The sequence below is a fragment of the Salmo salar genome, chromosome ssa19 (genome assembly GCF_905237065.1).
Source record: "Salmo salar chromosome ssa19, Ssal_v3.1, whole genome shotgun sequence".
Taxonomy (NCBI): domain Eukaryota; kingdom Metazoa; phylum Chordata; class Actinopteri; order Salmoniformes; family Salmonidae; genus Salmo; species Salmo salar.
In genome coordinates this window covers 78,313,803-78,336,301 of record NC_059460.1, presented here as the reverse complement: position 1 = coordinate 78,336,301, position 22,499 = coordinate 78,313,803, and the positions used below count along the sequence as shown (strand labels likewise).

The 22,499-nt window shown below is 46.5% G+C and overlaps 1 protein-coding gene across 2 annotated transcripts in view; it reads left to right on the top strand.

Moving 5' to 3' along the window:
* The window catches only part of LOC106579665 (potassium voltage-gated channel subfamily H member 2), a 325,149-nt gene extending 302,990 nt beyond the window's left edge, over nt 1–22,159 (top strand). For both annotated transcript variants that reach the window (XM_045702778.1, XM_014159798.2), the window contains exons 7-16: nt 4,441–4,863; nt 5,829–6,219; nt 8,082–8,281; nt 10,560–10,812; nt 12,062–12,255; nt 12,492–12,594; nt 12,779–13,081; nt 13,884–14,061; nt 20,726–20,912; nt 21,750–22,159. In XM_045702778.1, the coding sequence (XP_045558734.1) occupies nt 4,441–4,863; nt 5,829–6,219; nt 8,082–8,281; nt 10,560–10,812; nt 12,062–12,255; nt 12,492–12,594; nt 12,779–13,081; nt 13,884–14,061; nt 20,726–20,912; nt 21,750–21,881 (2,364 nt within the window). In that variant the 3' untranslated portion in view covers nt 21,882–22,159. The remainder of the gene's footprint in view (nt 1–4,440; nt 4,864–5,828; nt 6,220–8,081; nt 8,282–10,559; nt 10,813–12,061; nt 12,256–12,491; nt 12,595–12,778; nt 13,082–13,883; nt 14,062–20,725; nt 20,913–21,749) is intronic.
* The last annotated feature ends 340 nt before the right edge of the window (nt 22,160–22,499 follow it).

Below are 22,499 nucleotides of genomic sequence, written 5' to 3'. Positions count from 1 at the left end.
GTGTGTGTGTGTGTGTGTGTGTGTGTGTGTGTGTGTGTGTGTGTGTGTGTGTGTCAGTGTTTGTCAGTGTGTGTGTCAGTGTGTGTGCCAGTGTGTGTCAGTGTGTGTGTTAGTGTGTTAGTGTGTGTGTGTGTGTGTCAGTGGGTGTGTGTGTGTGTTAGTGTGTTAGTGTGTGTGTGTGTGTGTGTGTCAGTGGGTGTGTGTGTGTTAGTGTGTGTGTGTTAGTGTGTTAGTGTGTTAGTGTGTGTGTGTGTGTGTGTGTGTGTGTGTGTGTGTGTGTGTGTGTGTGTGTGTGTGTGTGTGTGTGTGTGTGTGTGTGTGTGTGTGTGTGTGTGTCAGTGGGTGTGTGTGTGTTAGTGTGTTAGTGTGTGTGTGTGTTAGTGTGTGTATGTGTGTGTGTGTGTTAGTGTGTTAGTGTGTGTATGTGTGTTAGTGTGTGTGTGTGTTAGTGTGTTAGTGTGTGTGTGTGTGTGTGTGTGTGTGTGTGTGTGTGTGTCAGTGGGTGTGTGTGTGTTAGTGTGTTAGTGTGTGTGTGTTAGTGTGTTAGTGTGTGTGTGTGTTAGTGTGTGTGTGTGTGTGTGTGTGTGCGTGTGGTTTTGAACTCCTTTACCTCGTGTGTATTTTGTATTGAGTATATTGCTTCCCAATGTCTGCCTCCACCCCCAGAATGGACGAGGGCATACAAGCAAAGTTGCCCAAAGTTGATTTGATTTGCCCATCTCAGTGATAAACGATACCATCGACATGATAGATAACCCCCAGTGCCTGTCAAGCTCAGGAACATGACTGAGCTCCATAGCGAAGGGCCAACACACCGTGAATTATAGACATCTAATTCACACACACACCTGCCCTCTGCGCTGCGCACCTGCTTTGCCTGAACATCTGCAGTGCCTTATCAGGCGACTTACCAGGGATTCAGGTCCTCCCCCTGTACGCCCCCCCCATTTGTCACACTTCAGCTGGAAACACCGCCCCTGTATGAGCGAGAGGAGCATTCTGGGAGCAGGTGAACTACAGTAGCCTGAGGTAACATAATACGCCGTAGATACTGTTAAAGTGAAACGAGACCACAATGTCTTTTCACAGGCCTTTTGCAGGTGTCAACCTTGTATCTACAAAGACGTTTCTCAGAAACATGATTTATTTTTTACAGAGAAAGGATGGCAGTGGGGAAAGATAGAGGTTGTGTCAAAGGGCAGTAGGCCGGATTTGAACCTACAGAGGCTGAGGTGTTACCGCTAGACCAGTCAGGCCCTAAAAGAGAATTCAACACATTACGCCGGTTGTGTGATTTCATCAGATCAAATCAAAGTTTATTTGTCACGTGCGTTGAATACAACAGGTGTAGACCTTACAGTGAAATGCTGAATACAACAGGTGTAGACCTTACAGTGAAATGCTTACTTACAGACTCTAACCAATAGTGCAAAAAATGTATTTGGTGAACAATAGGTAGGTAAAGAAATAAAACAACAGTAAAAAGACAGGCTATGATGATCTACTGTGATACCGGGGGAAATTACTATCTCATTGTGATTAGTTTGTCTTCTCATTGCTGCTGACTGAAGTTGGAATAAATAACTGAAACAAAGACACTCAACTGGAATTGCGTGCTCTGACTGAATTTGGCTCCCATGGTGAATATCTGTTGTTTGTGTGTTCGGTTTGTGTTCTGTTCGGTGTGTGGTTGGGGTGTGTTCGGTGTGTGTTTAGAGTGTGCTGTTGTGTATGCGTGTTCGGGGGGTGTTCGGGGGGTGTTCGGGGTTGTGTGCGTGCTCCATGCGCGTTTGAGCATTTCCATTCTGCTTGAGAGGTTACCTTATGAGAAGCCTTCCTATCACAACAGCTTCCATCAGCCTCATTGGACACTGAAAATTGCTCTAATTGCTCTAATTGCTAAATGTTAATAGAAGACATGCAAGGAACTGCTGTGTTTTTCATCCTTACTTATACACCCTGTGAAGTGATACTGTGTGAAGGCAATTTGTGACTGTTGTTGTTTTCATAATCAGTGGCTGTTGGTGAGTGGTTTCTCCTCCTAGGCAATCAGACCATGATACTTTTGCCTATGAAGCAACAAGATGAACTGTCCCTCCCTACCTTCAGGCTCTGCTCAAACCCTACACCCCAACCTGAGCACTCCGTTCTGCCACCTCTGGTCTCCTGGCCCTCCCACCCCTATGGGAGGACAGCTCCTACTCAACGCAGTCCTAGGCACCCCAATGGTGAACAGCAGAGTCCCTGCCCATCTTCTGAAAACATCTAAAACCCTACCTCTACTTTTACCCCTTACTAAATCAAATCAAATCAAAATGTATTTGTCACATGCGCCAAATACAACAAGTGTAGACTTTACCGTGAAATGCTTACTTACAAGCCCTTAACCAACAGTGCAGTTCAAGAAGAAGAAAATATTTACCAAGTAGACTAAAACAAAAAGTAATAATAAAAGTAACACAATAAGAATAACAATAATGAGGCTATATACAGGGGGCACCGGTACTGAGTCAGTGTGCGGGAGTATAGGTTAGTTGAGGTAATCTGTACATGTAAGTGGGGGCGAAGTGACAATGCAAAGGTAACAAACAAACAGCGAGTGTATTAAAGGGTGGGGGGGTGTCAATGTAAATTGTCCGGTGGCGTTTTTATGAATTGTTCAGCAGTCTTATGGCTTGGGGGTAGAAGCTGTTGAGGAGCCTTTTGGCGCCCCGGTACCGCTTGCCGTGCGGTAGCAGAGAAAACTCTGACATCGCCTGTTATATAGGTCCTGGATGGCAGGAAGCTTGGCCCCAGTGATGTATTGGGCAGTTCGCACTACCCTCTGTAGGGCCTTACGGTCAGATGCCGAGCAGTTGCCATACCAGGCGGTGATGCAACCGGTCAGGATGCTCTCGACGGTGTAGCTGTAGAACCTGTTGAGGATCTGGGGACCCATGCCAAATCTTTTCGGTCTCCTGAGGGGGTTTTGTTGTCCCCTCTTCATGACTGTTTTGGTATGTTTGGACCATGATAGTTCGTTGGTGATGTGGACACCAAGGAACTTGAAACTCTCGACCCGCTCCACTACATTGCTGTCGATGTTAATGGGGGCCTGTTTGGCACGCCTTTTCCTGTAGTCCACAATCAGCCCTTTAGTCTTGCTTACATTGAAGGAGAGGTCGTTGTCCTTGCACCACACTGCCAGTTCTCTGACCTCCTCCCTATAGGCCGTCTCATCGTTGTCGGTGATCAGGCCTACCACTGTTGTGTCGTCAGCAAACTTAATGATGGTGTTGGAGTCGTGATTGGCCATGCAGTCGTGGGTGAACAGGGAGTACAGAAGGGGACTAAGTAAACACCCCTGAGGGGCCCCAGTGTTAAGGATCGGCGTGGCAGACGTTTTGTTGCCTACTCTTACCACCTGGGGGCGGCCCGTCCAGGATACAGTTGCAGAGGGAGGTGTTTAGTCCCAGAGTCCTTAGCTTAGTGATGAGCTTCATTGGCACATTGGTGTTGAACGCTGAGCTGTAGTCAATGAACAGCATTCTCACATAGGTGTTCGTTTTGTCCTGGTGAGAAAGGACAGTGTGGAGTGCGTCTTACGAGAGGTAGCGTCTCTGTTCTGCCGGTTCATGGAAAATTCTGCTAGCTCTATGTTGTCCATATCTTCGTTTAGCCACGTCTCGGTGAAACATAAGATGTTACAATTTTTTATGTCAGATTGGTAGGATAATCTTAATCGTAGGTAATCCATTTTATTGCACGTTAGCGAGAAGAATGGAAGGCAGTGGGAGTTTACTCGCTCGCCTCCAGATTTTCCCAAGGATTCCCGATCTGCGTCTCCTTTTCCGGTGTCTTTTCTTCACGCGAAAGGTGTGGATCTGGGCCTGTTACAGTGAAAGCAGGATATACTTCTCGTTGGACTCACCGGACTCGTTAAAGGAAAAAGTTTCTTCTAGTCCGCGGTGAGTAATCGCTTTTCTGATGTCCAGAAGTTATTTTCGGTCATAAGAGACGGTTGCAGTAACATTATGTACACAATAAGTTAAAAAATAAGTTACACAAAACGCAAAAAAAATAACAAAATTGCACAATTGGTTGGGAGAATGTAAAACGTCAGCCATGTTCTATGCCGCCATCTAGCTCTGACTTTGCTGACAGCTACTTTACTGAGGATAAATGTGCTTACTATGAATGTGATATGTGGTTGTCCCACCAAACTATCTTAAGATGAATGCACTAACTTTAAGTCCCTCAAATGTAAATGTAAGGTTTTGGGGAACTTTCATCTTATCCTTCCCTGCCCGATTCCCATCCTTCTCTTTCCCTGTCTCTCTGTCTCTCTGTCTTTCTCTCGCTTTCTCTCTCTCTCTCTCTCTCTCTCTCTGTATAACGCTATCATATTGATCCAACTACCAGATCAGAAAGGCTAACCCCTCCCCCCCTCTCCCCCGCCAGGTGCTGTCGCTGGGTGCCGACGTCCTCCCAGAGTACAAGCTCCAGGCACCTCGTATCCACAAGTGGACCGTCCTCCACTACAGCCCCTTCAAGGCGGTGTGGGACTGGCTCATCCTGCTGCTGGTCATCTACACGGCCATCTTGACCCCTTACTCCGCCGCCTTCCTCCTCCACGACCAGGAGGAGGCAGCCATGTTGAACTGTGGCTACTCGTGCTCGCCGCTCAATGTGGTTGACCTCATCGTGGACATCATGTTCATCGTGGACATCGTCATCAACTTCAGGACGACATACGTCAACACTAACGACGAAGTGGTCAGCGCCCCGCTGAGGATAGCGATCCACTACTTCAAGGGCTGGTTCCTTATCGACATGGTGGCAGCCATCCCCTTTGACCTGCTCATCTACCGCAGCGGAGAGGAGGTGAGGAATTGGGGGTAGGGGAAGTGCATTGTGGGTAATGGAGTTTTGTGAGGACAACCTGTGTTGGAATGCATCTTAAGTTATGGGGATTGTCAGATATGAATCATGGTTTTAAAGGTTTGATTTCGTATTTAAGGGTGGTTAGATATATTAACCTGTAGATAACCACAAATAATGAAAGCTATTTGCAATGAGCTTTTGGGACCTCCAAAATAAAATCTCCCTTCGATTACTCCATTATTAATGGACCTCCAATGAACTACAAGTCAGGGATATCCCCACAAAGGCTCCGGCGCAGAAAAACAACTGTGAAAGTTTGTACTGTCAACCTTCTTGCCAATGTTTAATTAATTAACCCTCAAGTGGCCAGTGAGCCAAGGAAGTGGACATTCTCCGCAGTAGAGGACTATCATTTATTGTGAAGTGAGGAACTAGGCTTTCTGCCAAGCAGGGAAGTAATCGGGTCCTTGTTTATTTGCTGTATAGACGTGGTGGGGGCTCCTCAAGACAAATATAATGGGTGGGAATAAACAGAACCAACCGACAGCACAGTAAGTCATGAGGAGGATTCATGGGAAGACCTCCGCTAGTACAGACCAGGGTCTCAGTGCTGCTGAGGGGATCGGGTACAAGTGTAGAGCAGAGGATGGTTCACAGCACATTTTGTAAATTTCACTAATGTAATTTATCCTAAATGGACAGTAGAGCTATTTTAACTTTGAACTGACCTCCAAAACCAGGGCTATCCAATCTTATCTGCAGAAGGCCAGTGTGGGTCCAGGATTTTGGTCCAGCCAAGCAGTCAGACATCTGATTCAACTAATCAATTAATAATAGTCTTCAATCAAGACTTGAATGAGTTGAATCAGCTTTGTTACGGCTTGTATGGAGAAGAACTCTGCAACACAGGACCTCCCTAAGTAAGATTGGACACTAAACAAACTGTTTCTCCTCTCTCTTGCCAGACGACCACTCTGATTGGCCTGCTGAAGACGGCCCGCCTCCTCCGGCTAGTGCGCGTGGCGAGGAAACTGGACCGCTACTCGGAGTATGGCGCCGCCGTCCTCTTCCTGCTCATGTGCACGTTCGCCCTCATCGCCCACTGGCTGGCGTGCATCTGGTACGCCATCGGCAGCGTGGAGCGCAACGGCAGCATCGGCTGGCTCCACACGCTGGGCGAGTCGTTGGGGAAACACTACAACGACACGGTGCGGGGCTCAGGCCCCTCCATAAAGGACAAGTACGTCACAGCCCTCTATTTCACCTTCTCCAGTCTGACCAGCGTGGGCTTCGGCAACGTCTCCCCCAACACCAACTCTGAGAAGATCTTCTCCATCTGTGTCATGCTCATAGGATGTAAGTACCAAGGAGCGTCTGTATGTGCTGGAGGGTAAACTGTAGGTGATGTAGAAATTCATGCTACTGTGATTTAATTGGTTAGCAATATGGTCGTATTTACTTGGTTCCTTGTTTTGTTGCAGTGTTTGCTGTCTTGGTAGCTGCTAACAGTTTGAATGAGAATGTGTGATAAAACTGGTTCAGTGTTAGGGTTAGGATAAGAGTTAAGGAAGGTAAGGATCATTGTAAGGTGTTATGTCTGTTTTAATATGCCTCACCAAGAAGACGATCCCGCTCAGTTCTGCAGTCAGTAGTGGTCACATTTCAACATGGAGGATGATTATTACAGTGCCTTCGGAAGGTATACAGACACATTTACTTTTTCAAATTTTGTTACGTTACAGCTTTATTCTAAAATGTATTCAATTCGGGTTTTTTCCTCATTAATCTACACACAATAGCCCATAATGACATCACAATACCCCATAATGACATCACAATACCGCATAATGACAAAGCAAAAACAGGTTTTTAGAATTTGTTTCTAATTTATTCAAAATTAAAAAACGGAAATATAACATTTACATAAGTATTCAGACCCTTTTCTCAGTACTTTGTTGAAGCACCTTTGGCAGCGATTACAGCATCGAGTCTTCTTGGGTATGACCCTACAAGCTTGGCACACCTGTATTTGGGGAGTTTCTCCCATTCTTCTCTGCAGATCCTTTCATTCTCTGTCCGGTTAGATGGGGAGCGTCGCTGCACAGCTATTTTCAGGTCTCTCCAGAGATGTTCGATCGGGTTCAAGTCTGGGCTCTGGCTGGGCCACTCAAGAACATTCAGAGACTTGTCCCGGAGCCACTCCTGCGTTGTCTTGGCTGTGTGCTTAGGGTCGTTATCCTGTTGGAAGAGGAACCTTCGCCCCAGTCTGAGGTCCTGAGCACTGCTCTGGAGCAGGTTTTCATCAAGGATCTCTCAATACTTTGCTCCGTTCATTTTTCCCACGATCCTGACTAGTCTCCCAGTCCCTGCCGCTGAAAAACATCCCCACAGCATGATGCTGCCACCACAATACTGTCATGTGCCTTTTACTGAGGAGTGGCTTCCGTCTGGCCACTCTACCATAAAGGCCTGATTGGTGGAGTGCTGCAGAGATGGTTGTCCTTCTGGAAGGTTCTCCCATCTCCACAGAGGAACTCGGGTTCTTGGTCACCTCCCTGACCAGGGGTACTCCAGGGGTACTCCAGGGGTACTCCAGGGGTACTTCAAGGGTACTCCAGGGGTACTTCAGGGGTACTTCAAGGGTACTCCAGGGGTACTCCAGGGGTACTCCAGGGGTACTCCAGGGATACTTCAAGGGTATTTCAGGGGTACTCCAGGGGTATTTCAGGGGTACTTCAAGGGTATTTCAGGGGTATTCCAGGGCTACTCCAAGGGGCATTTCAGGGGTACTCCAAGGGTATTTCAGGGGTACTCCAAGGGTACTTCAGGGGTACTCCAGGGGTACTTCAGGGGTACTTCAGCGGTACTCCAGGGCTACTTCAGGGGTACTCCAGGCAGAGCAACATTCAGCTGGTGGCACAGTAAGAGAGAAAGGAACCACTGATATAATTGGGGAGAACAGGTTTGTGGTAATGACTGGAGCGGAATTAGTGGAATGGTATCAATTACATCACACACATGGTTTGATGCCATTCCATTTGCTCCGTTTCAGCCATTACTATGAGCCGTCCTCCTCTGCTCTAGAGCCTGTTTACAACCATTAACTGGTCTGAGATACTATAATGTTTGTTCCCATGGTGCAGTAGAGAGCAGTTGTATTCTGCTGCTCCTGAATTTTGTTCACAATAATAATTTATTCTCCTCTCTCCTCCCTACAGCTCTGATGTACGCCAGTATCTTTGGTAACGTGTCGGCCATCATCCAGAGGTTGTACTCGGGTACGGCCAGGTATCACACCCAGATGCTACGGGTCCGAGAGTTTATCCGCTTCCACCAGATCCCCAACCCACTGAGGCAGCGGCTGGAGGAGTACTTCCAACATGCCTGGTCCTACACTAACGGCATTGATATGACCGCTGTGAGTCACACACACACACACACACACACACACACACACACACACACACACACACACACACACACACACACACACACACACACACACACACACACACACACACACATACACACACACACAATAGTACATACACATTAAAAAACCACACAGCACATTGACATCCAAACAGTGCATAGACGTAAACACATGCATGAACGATATGAGTAATACACACACACACGTGCATGAAGGTACACAAACATTATATTTTCAGCACAGTCTTTTATAGACATTTAATAGTTGATCTAAGAGAGTCTGGCCTCTCTCTCTCTCATTCTCTCTCTCTCTTTCTCTCTCTCATTCCCTCTCTTTCTCTCTCTCATTCCCTCTCTCATTCCCTCTCTCATTCCCTCTCTCTTTCCCTCTCTCTCATTCCCTCTCTTTCCCTCTCTCTTTCCCTCTCTCTCTTTCCCTCTCTCTCTTTCCCTCTCTCTCTTTCTCTCTCTCATTCCCTCTCTCTCTTTCCCTCTCTCTCATTCCCTCTCTCTCATTCCCTCTCTCTCTTTCTCTCTCTCTCATTCCCTCTCTCTCTTTCTCTCTTTCTCATTCCCTCTCTTTCTCTCATTCCCTCTCTTTCTCATTCCCTCTCTTTCTTCTCTCTCTCTCTCTCTCTCTCTCTCTCTCTCTCTCTCTCTCTCTCTCTCTCTAAGACTGAGCCTAGACTCTCTCCAACATGCTTTAAGTGCCAACTGTAATACAAATATTATGGAAGTGAATCTTTTGGGAACCAAATTTCCCAACATGAAATTGCAATATTCTGTCTGGATTCCTGTGTATTTGACTTAATAAATAATCTACAAGATACAGAGGAAACAATCAAGTTGCTTGTTTGCTCAACTTCCTCATTATGCTGTGTTGAGAGTCCACTGAAGCGTGTTGGATTAGTAAAATGTTTGCTGACGTGATTATAATGGTGGTCATGATGTAACCCCGCCTCTGGTCTGTCTGACTGAATCAGTCATAGCCTCTGTCTTTTAATGATGACCTCATTAGTCTAACTGAGCTGGGTTGGTTGGATAGAGATGGACTAGAGTAGAGTATTAAGGTTTAAGAAGAGGGGGTGTTTTCAGACGTTGTCCCAGAGTCACATACAGAAAACCTTCCGCTCCTTCATCTGAAATGCAATTGTGTCTCCTTGTTAGAACGGGGAAATCATTAATAAGGCTTGTAGTATTCATTACATAAAAAAATATAAAAAAGCCTTACAAGTCCTGTGAAAGTATATCAGCAGATTGCTGACTAAATGTTGCAGTTGTTTTGGGGTAATATTTGCTTGGATGCTACGTATCAGACAACTATATTTTTTACTGAATATTTGTATGTTTGTTATTTAGCAGTGATGGCTCAGTTGGTAGAGCGTGGCGCTTTGTCATGCCAGGGTTGTGGGTTTGATTCCCACAGGGGACAAGTAAGAAATATGTATACACTCAATACATACTGTAAGTTGCCCTGGATAAGGCTGTCCTGTAAATATCTAGCTATGTTGCTGCCTTTTAGTTAGTATCACCCTCTCTCCCCCCGACCCCTCTCCCTCCCCCTTCTCTCCCACTCTCTCTATCCCCCTCTCTCCCTCTCTATCCCCCTCTCTCCCCCTCCCTCCATCCTCTTTCCCCCCAACCCCTCTCCCTCCCCCTTCTCTCCCACTCTCTCTATCCCCCTCTCTCCCTCTCTCTCTCTCTCTCCCCCTCCATCCATCCTCTCTCCCCGACCCCTCTCCCTCCCCCTTCTCTCCCACTATATCCCCCTCTCTCCCCCTCCCTCCATCCTCTTTCCCCCCAACCCCTCTCCCTCCCCCTTCTCCCCCACTATCTCTATCCCCCTCTCTCCCCCTCCCTCCATCCTCTTTCCCCCCAACCCCTCTCCCTCCCCTTCTCTCTCTCTCTCTCTATCCCCCTCTCTCCCTCTCTCTCTCTCTCTCTCTCTCTCCCTCCCCCTTCTCTCCCTCTCTCTCTCCCCACCACCCCCCTCCATTCCACTTTCTCTCCCCCTCTCTCTATCGCCCTCTCTCCCTCACTCTCTCTCCCCCTCTCTGTCTCCCTCACCCTCCCACTAAATACTCACTCACTCACTCACTCTCTCTCCTCTCTCTCTCTCTCTCTCTCTCTCTCTTTCTCCCCCTCCCTCCTCCCCCTCCCCCTCCTCCTCTCTCCCCTCACCCCCCTCCATTCCCCTTTCTCTCCCCCTCTCTCTCTCTCTCCCCCACCCTCCCCTCCCCCCTCCCTACCTCTCTCTCTACCAGGTGTTGAAGGGGTTCCCAGAGTGTCTCCAAGCTGACATCTGCCTCCACCTTAACCGTACCCTCCTGGAGAACTGCAAGGCCTTCAAGGGCTCCACGAAGGGCTGTCTGCGGGCCCTGGCCATGAAGTTCAAGACCACCCACGCCCCGCCTGGCGACACCCTGGTGCACGCCGGCGACGTGCTCACCGCCATCTACTTCATCTCCCGTGGCTCCATCGAGATCCTCAGAGGCGACGTGGTGGTGGCCATCTTGGGTGAGGATGATAGATAGGAGCTACTGTCAACCCAAATAGTATAGATTCTACTACGACTACTGTTAACCCAAATAGTATAGATTCTACTACGACTACTGTTAACCCAAATAGTATAGATTCTACTACGACTACTGTCAACCCAAATAGTATAGATTCTACTACGACTACTGTTAACCCAAATAGTATAGATTCTACTACGACTACTGTTAACCCAAATAGTATAGATTCTACTACGACTACTGTTAACCCAAATAGTATAGATTCTACTACGACTACTGTTAACCCAAATAGTATAGATTCTACTACGACTACTGTTGCATGTATCAACCTAAAGAGGAAGGAGTAGAAAACTGAATGTGGTATATTCAGAGATTCAGTTATGTGCCAGGGAACCAAATAAATACAAATTAACCAACAGAGCCATCTACTGGCAACAATTGGTCCTATTTGTACGTCATACAGCTTCAACAACTGGGCACTCAAGAAGGGTGAAAGGCTATCTCATTAAACAAGCAGTAGTACTGTGGACCATTTGATTATTTAATTATTATATTTTTACTTCCCAGTAATAAAAAAAAGTAGGACTGTTTAACATTTGCATTTTTTAACATACAGTACCAGTCAAAAGTTTGGACACACCTAGTCATTCATGGGTTTTTCTTTATTTTTACTATTTTCTACATTGTAGAATAATAGTGGACATACAAATTATGAAATAACACATATGGAATCATGTAGTAACCAAAAAAGTGTTAAACAAATCAAAATATATTTTAGATTTTAGATTCTTCAAAGTAGCCACCCTTTGCCTTGATGACAGCTTTACACACTCTTGGCATTCTCTCAACCAGCTTCACCTGGAATGCATTTCCAGCAGTTTTGAAGGAGTTCCCACATATGCTGAGCACTTGTTGGCTGCTTTTCCTCCACTCTGCGGTCCAACTCTTTCCAAACCATCTCAATTGGGTTGAGGCCAGGTCATCTGATGCAGCACTCCATCACTCTCCTTCTTGGTCAAATAGCCCTTACACAGCCTGGAGGTGTGTTTTTGGTCATTGTCCTGATGAAAAACAAATGATAGTCCCACTAAGCTCAAACCCGATGTGCTTGGCGTTTCGCTGCAGAATGCTGTGGCAGCCATGCTGGTTAAGTGTGCCTTGAATTCTACATAAATCACAAGTAGGTGTGTCCAGACTTTTGACTGGTACTGTATGTAAAATACGGTACTATGTCCTCTCATCTCCCACAGGGAAGAATGACATCTTTGGCGAGCCTATCAACCTGTACGGGCGGGCTGGGAAGTCCAATGCCGACGTGAGAGCTCTGACCTACTGTGACCTCCATAAGATCCACAGAGAGGACGTCCTGGAGGTGTTAGACATGTACCCTGAGTTCTCCGACCACTTCTGGATGAACCTGGAGATCACCTTTGACCTCCGGGATGTGAGTGTGTCCTCTGCCCTGATTGCAGGAACTTTTCCTCATATCTTAACCTCACCACCATAAAAAATGTATATTCAAATATGAATTGATGAATACAAATTAGGGAATTAATGAATTTGTAAATTATTTCCATTGTGCATTCCTATGGAACAGCTATTTTAGGCATTGATACTATATAAGTCCTTTATCATCAGTGTGTGATTTTTCAAGATGTTTTTCTTTGTTAATCCCTGCAGACCAATATGATTCCTGGCTCTCCAGAAAGTGGCAACTCAGACTGTGTAGGATTCAACAAACTGCGCAGACGCAAATTATCATTCCGGCGACGGACAGAGAAGGGTAACCACCACATTCCCTTCCACTCCTTCGTCTCTGTTTTTGAGAGCTAATATTATTACCCATTGTTTCTCTCTGTGATGCCCAGAGGAACACCCACTATCCACGCTTAGTTGTTGGTCACAAATCAACTTTTCCGATTCCATCCTGTGTGTCACCACCTGTCCTTCCCTGTTTCTTCTCTCAGACGACGCAGATGCAGGAGAGAATAAAAAGGAGAGATCCAACAAGCCAGTTCGGCGTAGACGGAAGGAGGCGGCCAGTAAGCAGGGGGAGGGGCTTAAGCCAGACTGGGAGGGGCCCCGGAGTTCAGTGTCCACCCACTCCAGCAGTGGTGAGGGGGAGGAGTCTGTGGTCACATGCCCCGCCCCTCAGTCAGCTCTGCATGAGATGTCCCCGGCTCAGGCCACCTCTCTGATCTTTAGGGACAATCCCGAGGGGGAGGGGGAGGGGGACCACAAGGGGGGCAACACCTGCAATGCACTCTCAGGTGGGTCTGGGCACACACACAGACACACAGACAGACACACAGACAAACACACAGACAAACACACAGACACACACACAGACACACAGACACACAGACACACAGACACACAGACAAACAGACACACAGACACACAAACACACAGACAAACACACAGACACACAGACGAACATACACACAGACACAGACAGACACACACATACACACAGACACACATATACACACACACACATACACACATACACAGACACACATACACACACAGACACACACAGAGACAAACAGACACTCGGCCACACACATAGACAGACAAACAGACAAACAGACACACACACACACACAGAGACACACACAGAGACAAACAGACACACACACACACACACAGATACACACAGACAAACAGACACACACACAGACACACACAGACAAACAGACACACACACACACACACAGACAAACAGACACACACACAGACACACACAGACAAACAGACACACACACACACACACACAGACAAACAGACACACACACAGACACACATACACAGACAGACACACAGACACACACACAGACACACAGACACACACACACACACACACAGACAAACAGACACACACACAGACACACACAGACAAACAGACACACACACACACAGACAAACAGACACACACACAGACACACATACACAGACAGACACACAGACACACACACAGACACACAGACAAATAATATAAAACAATAGAATATGACTTCATACCCTATTCTTCCCCTATTCTCCCCTTTCCCCTCTCTTCTTCAAAAACAGGAGCATTTTCAGGGGTCTCAAACATCTTCAGTTTCTGGGGGGAGAGGCGGGGCAGTCGTGAGTACCAGGAGTTGCCGCGCTGCAGCCTGCCTTCCTCTCCCCCTCTCAACAGTATCAGCCGCAGGCAGCGCACCGAGCTGGACAACAGACTGGACCTTCTGCAGCAACAACTCAACAGGTACAGAGACATGCATGGACAGAGACATGTAGAGACAGAGACATGCAGGGACAGAGGCATGCAGAGACATGCAGGGACAGAGGCATGCAGAGACATGCAGGGACAGAGGCATGCAGAGACAGAGACATGCAGAGACAGAGACATGCAGGGACAGAGGCATGCAGAGACAGAGACATGTAGAGACAGAGACATGCAGAGACAGAGACATGCAGGGAGAGACATGTAGAGACAGAGACATGTAGAGACAGAGACATGTAGAGACAGAGACATGCAGGGACAGAGGCATGCAGAGACAGAGGCATGCAGAGACAGAGACATGCAGAGACAGAGACATGCAGGGACAAAGACAGGGACAAGGCACAGGGGCAGGGATAGAGAAAGACAGAGACATGCAGGGACAGAGGGACAAGGACAGGGCACAGGGGAAGGGACAGAGGGGCAGGGGCAGGACAGGGGCACAAGGACAGAGACAGGGGCAGGACAGGGGCACAGAGACAGGGACAGGGGCAGGACAGGGGCACAGAGACAGGGACAGGGGCAGGGATAGGGGCAGGAACAGGGACACAGGGACAGGGGCAGGATAGGGGCACAGGGGCAGGGACAGGGACAGGGGCAGGGATAGTGGCAGGAACAGGGGCACAGGGACAGGAGAGGGGCAGGAGCACAGGGACAGAGACAGGAGAGGGGCACAGGGACAGGAGAGGGGCACAGAGACAGAGACAGGAGAGGGGCAGGGAGAGGGGCACAGAGACAGGAGAGGGGCAGGAACAGGGGCACAGGGACAGGAGAGGGGCAGGGAGAGGGGCACAGAGACAGAGACAGGAGAGGGGCAGGAACAGGGGCACAGAGACAGAGACAGGAGAGGGGCAGGAACAGGGGCACAGAGACAGGAGAGGGGCAGGAACAGGGGCACAGAGACAGGAGAGGGGCAGGAGCAGGGGCACAGGGACAGAGACACAGGGACAGGGGCAGGATAGGGGCACAGGGGCAGGGACAGGGGCAGGGATAGGGGCAGGAACAGGAGAGGGGCACAGAGACAGAGGCAGGAGAGGGGCTGGAACAGGGGCACAGAGACAGAGACAGGAGAGGGGCACAGAGACAGAGACAGAGACGGGAGAGGGGCACAGAGACAGAGACAGGAGAGGGGCAGGAACAGGGGCACAGAGACAGGAGAGGGGCAGGAACAGGGGCACAGAGACAGAGACAGGAGAGGGGCAGGAACAGGGGCACAGAGACAGAGACAGGAGAGGGGCAGGAACAGGGGCACAGAGACAGGAGAGGGGCAGGAACAGGGGCACAGAGACAGAGACAGGAGAGGGGCAGGAACAGGGGCACAGGGACAGAGACAGGAGAGGGGCAGGAACAGGGGCACAGAGACAGAGACAGGAGAGGGGCAGGAACCCAGGGTACAGAGACAGAGACAGGAGAGGGGCAGGAACAGGGGCACAGAGACAGGAGAGGGGCAGGGAGAGGGGCACAGAGACAGAGACAGGAGAGGGGCAGGAACAGGGGCACAGAGACAGAGACAGGAGAGGGGCAGGAACAAGGGCAAGACTGGATGGTTGCTAACTCAGGCCAACATGGTTTACACTTCAGTTATACATCTAACTGTTGTTTCAACATGGTTTACACTTCAGTTATACATCTAACTGTTGTTTCAACATGGTTTACACTTCAGTTATACATCTAACTGTTGTTTCAACATGGTTTACACTTCAGTTATACATCTAACTGCTGTTTCAACATGGTTTACACTTCAGTTATACATCTAACTGTTGTTTCAACATGGTTTACACTTCAGTTATACATCTAACTGTTGTTTCAACATGGTTTACACTTCAGTTATACATCTAACTGTTGTTTCAACATGGTTTACACTTCAGTTATACATCTAACTGTTGTTTCAACATGGTTTACACTTCAGTTATACATCTAACTGCTGTTTCAACATGGTTTACACTTCAGTTATACATCTAACTGTTGTTTCAACATGGTTTACACTTCAGTTATACATCTAACTGCTGTTTCAACATGGTTTACACTTCAGTTATACATCTAACTGTTGTTTCAACATGGTTTACACTTCAGTTATACATCTAACTGCTGTTTCAACATGGTTTACACTTCAGTTATACATCTAACTGTTGTTTCAACATGGTTTACACTTCAGTTATACATCTAACTGCTGTTTCAACATGGTTTACACTTCAGTTATACATCTAACTGTTGTTTCAACATGGTTTACACTTCAGTTATACATCTAACTGTTGTTTCAACATGGTTTACACTTCAGTTATACATCTAACTGTTGTTTCAACATGGTTTACACTTCAGTTATACATCTAACTGCTGTTTCAACATGGTTTACACTTCAGTTATACATCTAACTGTTGTTTCAACATGGTTTACACTTCAGTTATACATCTAACTGCTGTTTCAACATGGTTTACACTTCAGTTATACATCTAACTGTTGTTTCAACATGGTTTACACTTCAGTTATACATCTAACTGTTGTTTCAACATGGTTTACACTTCAGTTATACATCTAACTGCTGTTTCAACATGGTTTACACTTCAGTTATACATCTAACTGTTGTTTCAACATGGTTTACACTTCAGTTATACATCTAACTGTTGTTTCAACATGGTTTACACTTCAGTTATACATCTAACTGCTGTTTCAACATGGTTTACACTTCAGTTATACATCTGTTGTTTCAACATGGTTTACACTTCAGTTATACATCTAACTGTTGTTTCAACATGGTTTACACTTCAGTTATACATCTAACTGCTGTTTCAACATGGTTTACACTTCAGTTATACATCTAACTGTTGTTTCAACATGGTTTACACTTCAGTTATACATCTAACTGTTGTTTCAACATGGTTTACACTTCAGTTATACATCTAACTGCTGTTTCAACATGGTTTACACTTCAGTTATACATCTAACTGTTGTTTCAACATGGTTTACACTTCAGTTATACATCTAACTGTTGTTTCAACATGGTTTACACTTCAGTTATACATCTAACTGTTGTTTCAACATGGTTTACACTTCAGTTATACATCTAACTGTTGTTTCAACATGGTTTACACTTCAGTTATACATCTAACTGCTGTTTCAACATGGTTTACACTTCAGTTATACATCTAACTGTTGTTTCAACATGGTTTACACTTCAGTTATACATCTAACTGTTGTTTCAACATGGTTTACACTTCAGTTATACATCTAACTGCTGTTTCAACATGGTTTACACTTCAGTTATACATCTAACTGTTGTTTCAACATGGTTTACACTTCAGTTATACATCTAACTGTTGTTTCAACATGGTTTACACTTCAGTTATACATCTAACTGTTGTTTCAACATGGTTTACACTTCAGTTATACATCTAACTGTTGTTTCAACATGGTTTACACTTCAGTTATACATCTAACTGCTGTTTCAACATGGTTTACACTTCAGTTATACATCTAACTGTTGTTTCAACATGGTTTACACTTCAGTTATACATCTAACTGTTGTTTCAACATGGTTTACACTTCAGTTATACATCTAACTGTTGTTTCAACATGGTTTACACTTCAGTTATACATCTAACTGTTGTTTCAACATGGTTTACACTTCAGTTATACATCTAACTGCTGTTTCAACATGGTTTACACTTCAGTTATACATCTAACTGTTGTTTCAACATGGTTTACACTTCAGTTATACATCTAACTGTTGTTTCAACATGGTTTACACTTCAGTTATACATCTAACTGCTGTTTCAACATGGTTTACACTTCAGTTATACATCTAACTGTTGTTTCAACATGGTTTACACTTCAGTTATACATCTAACTGCTGTTTCAACATGGTTTACACTTCAGTTATACATCTAACTGTTGTTTCAACATGGTTTACACTTCAGTTATACATCTAACTGTTGTTTCAACATGGTTTACACTTCAGTTATACATCTAACTGTTGTTTCAACATGGTTTACACTTCAGTTATACATCTAACTGTTGTTTCAACATGGTTTACACTTCAGTTATACATCTAACTGCTGTTTCAACATGGTTTACACTTCAGTTATACATCTAACTGTTGTTTCAACATGGTTTACACTTCAGTTATACATCTAACTGTTGTTTCAACATGGTTTACACTTCAGTTATACATCTAACTGTTGTTTCAACATGGTTTACACTTCAGTTATACATCTAACTGTTGTTTCAACAACTGGGTTGAGATCTGCTGAGACAGCTATGGAATATGGTTTATATCGTTTTCATGCTCATCAAACCATTCAGATCCCTGTTAGTGAGTATTTCTCCTTTGCCAAGATAATCCATCCACCTGACAGGTGTGGCATATCAAAACGTTGATTAAACAGCATGATTATTACACAAGTGCAACTTGTGCTGGAGACAATCAAAGGCCACAGATGTCTCAAGTTTTGAGGGAGTGTGCAATTGGCATGCTGACTGCAGGAATGTCCACCAGAGCTGATTCCAAAGAATTGACTGTTAATTGCTCTACCATAAGCCGCCTCCAACTTTGTTTTAGAGGATTCGGTAGAACGTCCAACCGGCCTCACAACCGCAGACCAGGTGTAACCACACCAGCCCAGGACCTCCACATCCGGCATCTTCAGCTGCAGGATTGTCTGAGACCAGCCACCCAGACAGCTGATGAAGCTGTGGGTTTGCAGAAATTAAGAATTTCTGCACAAACTGTCAGATACCATCTCAGGGAAGCTCATGTGCGTGCTAGTCGTCCTCAACAGGGTCTTGACCTGACTGCAGTTTGGTGTCATAACCGACTTCAGTGGGCAAATACCCTCCCCTTCAATGGCCACTGGCATGCTGGAGAAGTGGGCGAGCGGTTTGCTGATGTCAACGTTGTGAACAGAGTGCCCCATGGTGATGGTGGGGTGATGGTATGGGCAGGCATAAGCTACGGACAACAAACACAATTGCATTTTATCAATGGCAATTTGAATGAGGCCCATTGTCATGCCATTCATCCGCCACCATCACCTCATGTTTCAGCATGATAATGCACAGCCTCATGTCGCAAGGATCTGTACACAATTCCTGGAAGTTGAAAATATCCCAGTTCTTCTATGGCCTGCATACTCAGCAGACATGTCACCCATTGAGCATGTTTGGGATGCTCTGGATCGACGTGTACGACAGCGTGTTCCAGTTCCTGACAATATCCAGCAACTTCTCACAGCCATTGAAGAGGAGTGGGACAACATTCCACAGGCCACAATCAACAGCCTGATCAGCTCTATGTAAAGGAGATGTGTCGCGCTGCATGATGCAGATGGCGGTCACACCAGATACTGACTAGTTTTCTGATTCACACCCCTACCTTTTGTTAAGGTATCTGTGACCAACAGATGGATATCTGTATTCCCAGTCATGTGAAATCCATAGAATGAATGTATTTCAATTAACTGATTTCCTTGTATGAACTGTAAAATCAGTAAAATCGTTGAAATTGTTGCATGTTGCGTTGATATTTTTTGTTCAGTGTAGTTTGTGTCTCTCGTTTACTCCAGTGTTTCCATTATTTGGACAGTTACATGATATAATTAATTCAGGATAGAAACAGAGATTTAGGAGAGTGGCTTTAAGGCACTGTACAATCACAGCTCACATATCAGTGGGATGTATTGCTACTGATAAAGATCAAGCCATTAACTGCAGCTGAAAGCTCCTGATTAAAACTCACTTTGTATGATATAAAAGATCTAGCAGGACAATTTTGCTGTAGCCCTCTGACAAAACACAGCTGCTACTCTGCTACTCCACTGTTGCTGATTCCATTATCCCTAGCATCACTGTGTCTGCTACAAGTCTGTCCCCTGTCAGAGTAATGGAGGTACCCATGTGGGGAGATAATAGGTCTGGTGCTCCCCCCTCTCTCTTAAACCCTACCTCACCATTACGCTGTCTGATTCTGACATAGACATATCCTCTCCCTCTTTCTCCCCCTCTCTCTTTCTCCCCTCTCTCTCTCTCCCTCTCTCTCCCCCCTCTCTATCCCCTCTCACTCTCCCAAACTCTTTCTCCCCCTCTCTCTATCTCCCTCTCTCGCCCCCTCTCTCTCTCTCTCCTCCTCTCACTCTCCCTCCTTCTCTCTCACACTCCCCCCCTCTCCCCCCCTCTCTCTCCCTCTCTCTCTCCCCAAATCTCTCTCCCCAACTCTCTTTCTCCCCAAGTCTCTCTCCCCCCTCTTTCTACCCCCTCTCACTATCTCTCACTATCTCTCTCTCTCTCTCCCCCCAACTCTCTCTCCACCCTCTCTCTTTCTCCCCCGTCTCACTATCTCTCTCTCTCTCTCTCTCCTCCTCTCTCCCCCTCTCTCTCTCTCCCCTCTCTCCCCCCTCTCTCTCTCCCCCTCTCTCCCCCTCTCTCTCTCTTTCTCCTCCCTCTCCTCTTCAGTGGAATAACTGTTACTTTACTCCCCTATGCTCTTGTCCAGTCAGTGTCTATTGTCTCAATGAGGTCAAAGGCCTTGTAGTAGGCTGAGGCTTTGCCTGCATGTGTGTTCCTGTGTGTGTGTTCCTGTGTGTGTGTTCCTGTGTGTGTGTTCCTGTGTGTGTGTTCCTGTGTGTGCTTATGTATGTTTGTGTGTCTCTCTCTTCAGGCTGGAAACGAGGATGTCGACAGACATCGGGGCGATCATGCAGCTACTACAACGTCAGATGGCCCTTGTGCCCCCAGCCTACAGCACCGTGTTGTCTCCCCCTCAGGCCTCACCCTACCCTGGTCCCGGACCTGGCCCTGGTCCTGTCGCCACCCTGGAGTCAGAGGCACTGGCTTCACTCTCTCAGGTACTACACACATACAGGACATAGACCAACACGGTCTCAGAGCATTTCATATGATTCTGTACGTCAATCCCAGACACTCTGTTTAGTGTGATGTGTTACGTTTCGTATAGTATGTGTTCATTTGTGGATATCCATCATCCATTTAGTATGAAATACAATTCGTATGATACAGTATGTTACGAATTGCAAAACATACAATATGTTACGTATTGCAATTAATACAATATGTTACAGCTTTTCTAAATTTATGATATGTTACAAATTCCATTTTGTTGTGGCTAACGTTAGGTTGCTAGCAAACTCTCTAATGTTAGTTCTAGGGGTTAAGTTAAAGTGTTAAGGTTAGAATTAAGGTTACGATAAGGGTTAGCTAAAAGGGTTGAGGTTAGGTTTAGGGGAAGGGTTAGCTAACATGCTAAGTAGTTGCAAAGTAGCTAAAAAGTAGTAAGTAGTTGCGAAGTAGGTAAAATGCTAAAGTTGTCCGTGATGAGATTCGAACACTTAAACTTTGGGTTGTTAGACATTCACGTTACACGGCCACCCATCCCTCCTGACCAACTACCCTCCTTTCATTTGTACCTTAAGTAACCTTCTATCTTATGTAACCATGCCAAACATAAAATATCATACTAATTTGAATGTCCTGGATTTTTGTTTACTATGTTACGTCTAGTCATTGAGACCAGTCTGGATAGACACGCACATGCAGATACACCTGTAGACGCACAAAATGCCTGAACATGCACTCATACACACAGATGTACACATGCGCACACACCCACACACACTCTCCATACAGTCTTCACTAAATCCCTCCTTGCTGCATCTATCCTCCAGGACTTTGAGGAGTTCCCGAGCAAGTCAAGGGACTCTGTCCGCAGCCCTGCTGAGTTACACCCCGAAGACTGGCCTCTGGTCAGCCCAACCGAGACACGACGAGCCCCTCTGGACTGGGCGGCCTGGAGTTAGACCTAGGGGTTGGGGAAAGCTTGGGGGCAGGTTTAGGAATGGGGTCAGTGGCAGAGGTGGGGGCAATTGCAGGGGCGAGTGGGCTGGACCCTGATGCCCAGCAGAGGCTCTCTCTGCCTGAGCCACAAATGCACCTGGACTCACAGACACCGCAGAGGCACAGCTCTGACCCTAGGGGGAGCTAATGAGCAGGGGAGGGAGGAGAAAATGGACAGAGAGGGAGAAGAGTGGTATCTCTGTTTTCCCTTCTCTCACGGGGGGGGGGGGGGGGTTTCCTCCCTTCGACCTCTGGAACCTCACCTACAGCCTCTGACCTCTAACCTCTGACCTGGGAAGAAACCTTGTTGTGAGAGGAGGATGTCTCTCCCTTTCAGGGCTCCCTTCCCCTACCCGGTTCCTAAAGTTACCACAACGTTACCACAAGGTTACCACAAGGTTACCAAACCCACAGGCGGAAAGAGAGAGGGGAGCAAGATCCTCCTGAACTCTACTCTGACCTAGAGGAAATTACTACAGAACACACACATGACTAGTTCTGTTTAGAAGCATCCCTTTACTGCTCTATCCATGAGTGCTGAGCAAGGTCGCTTTGGTTTCGGTTCGATTATTAAAAAATAA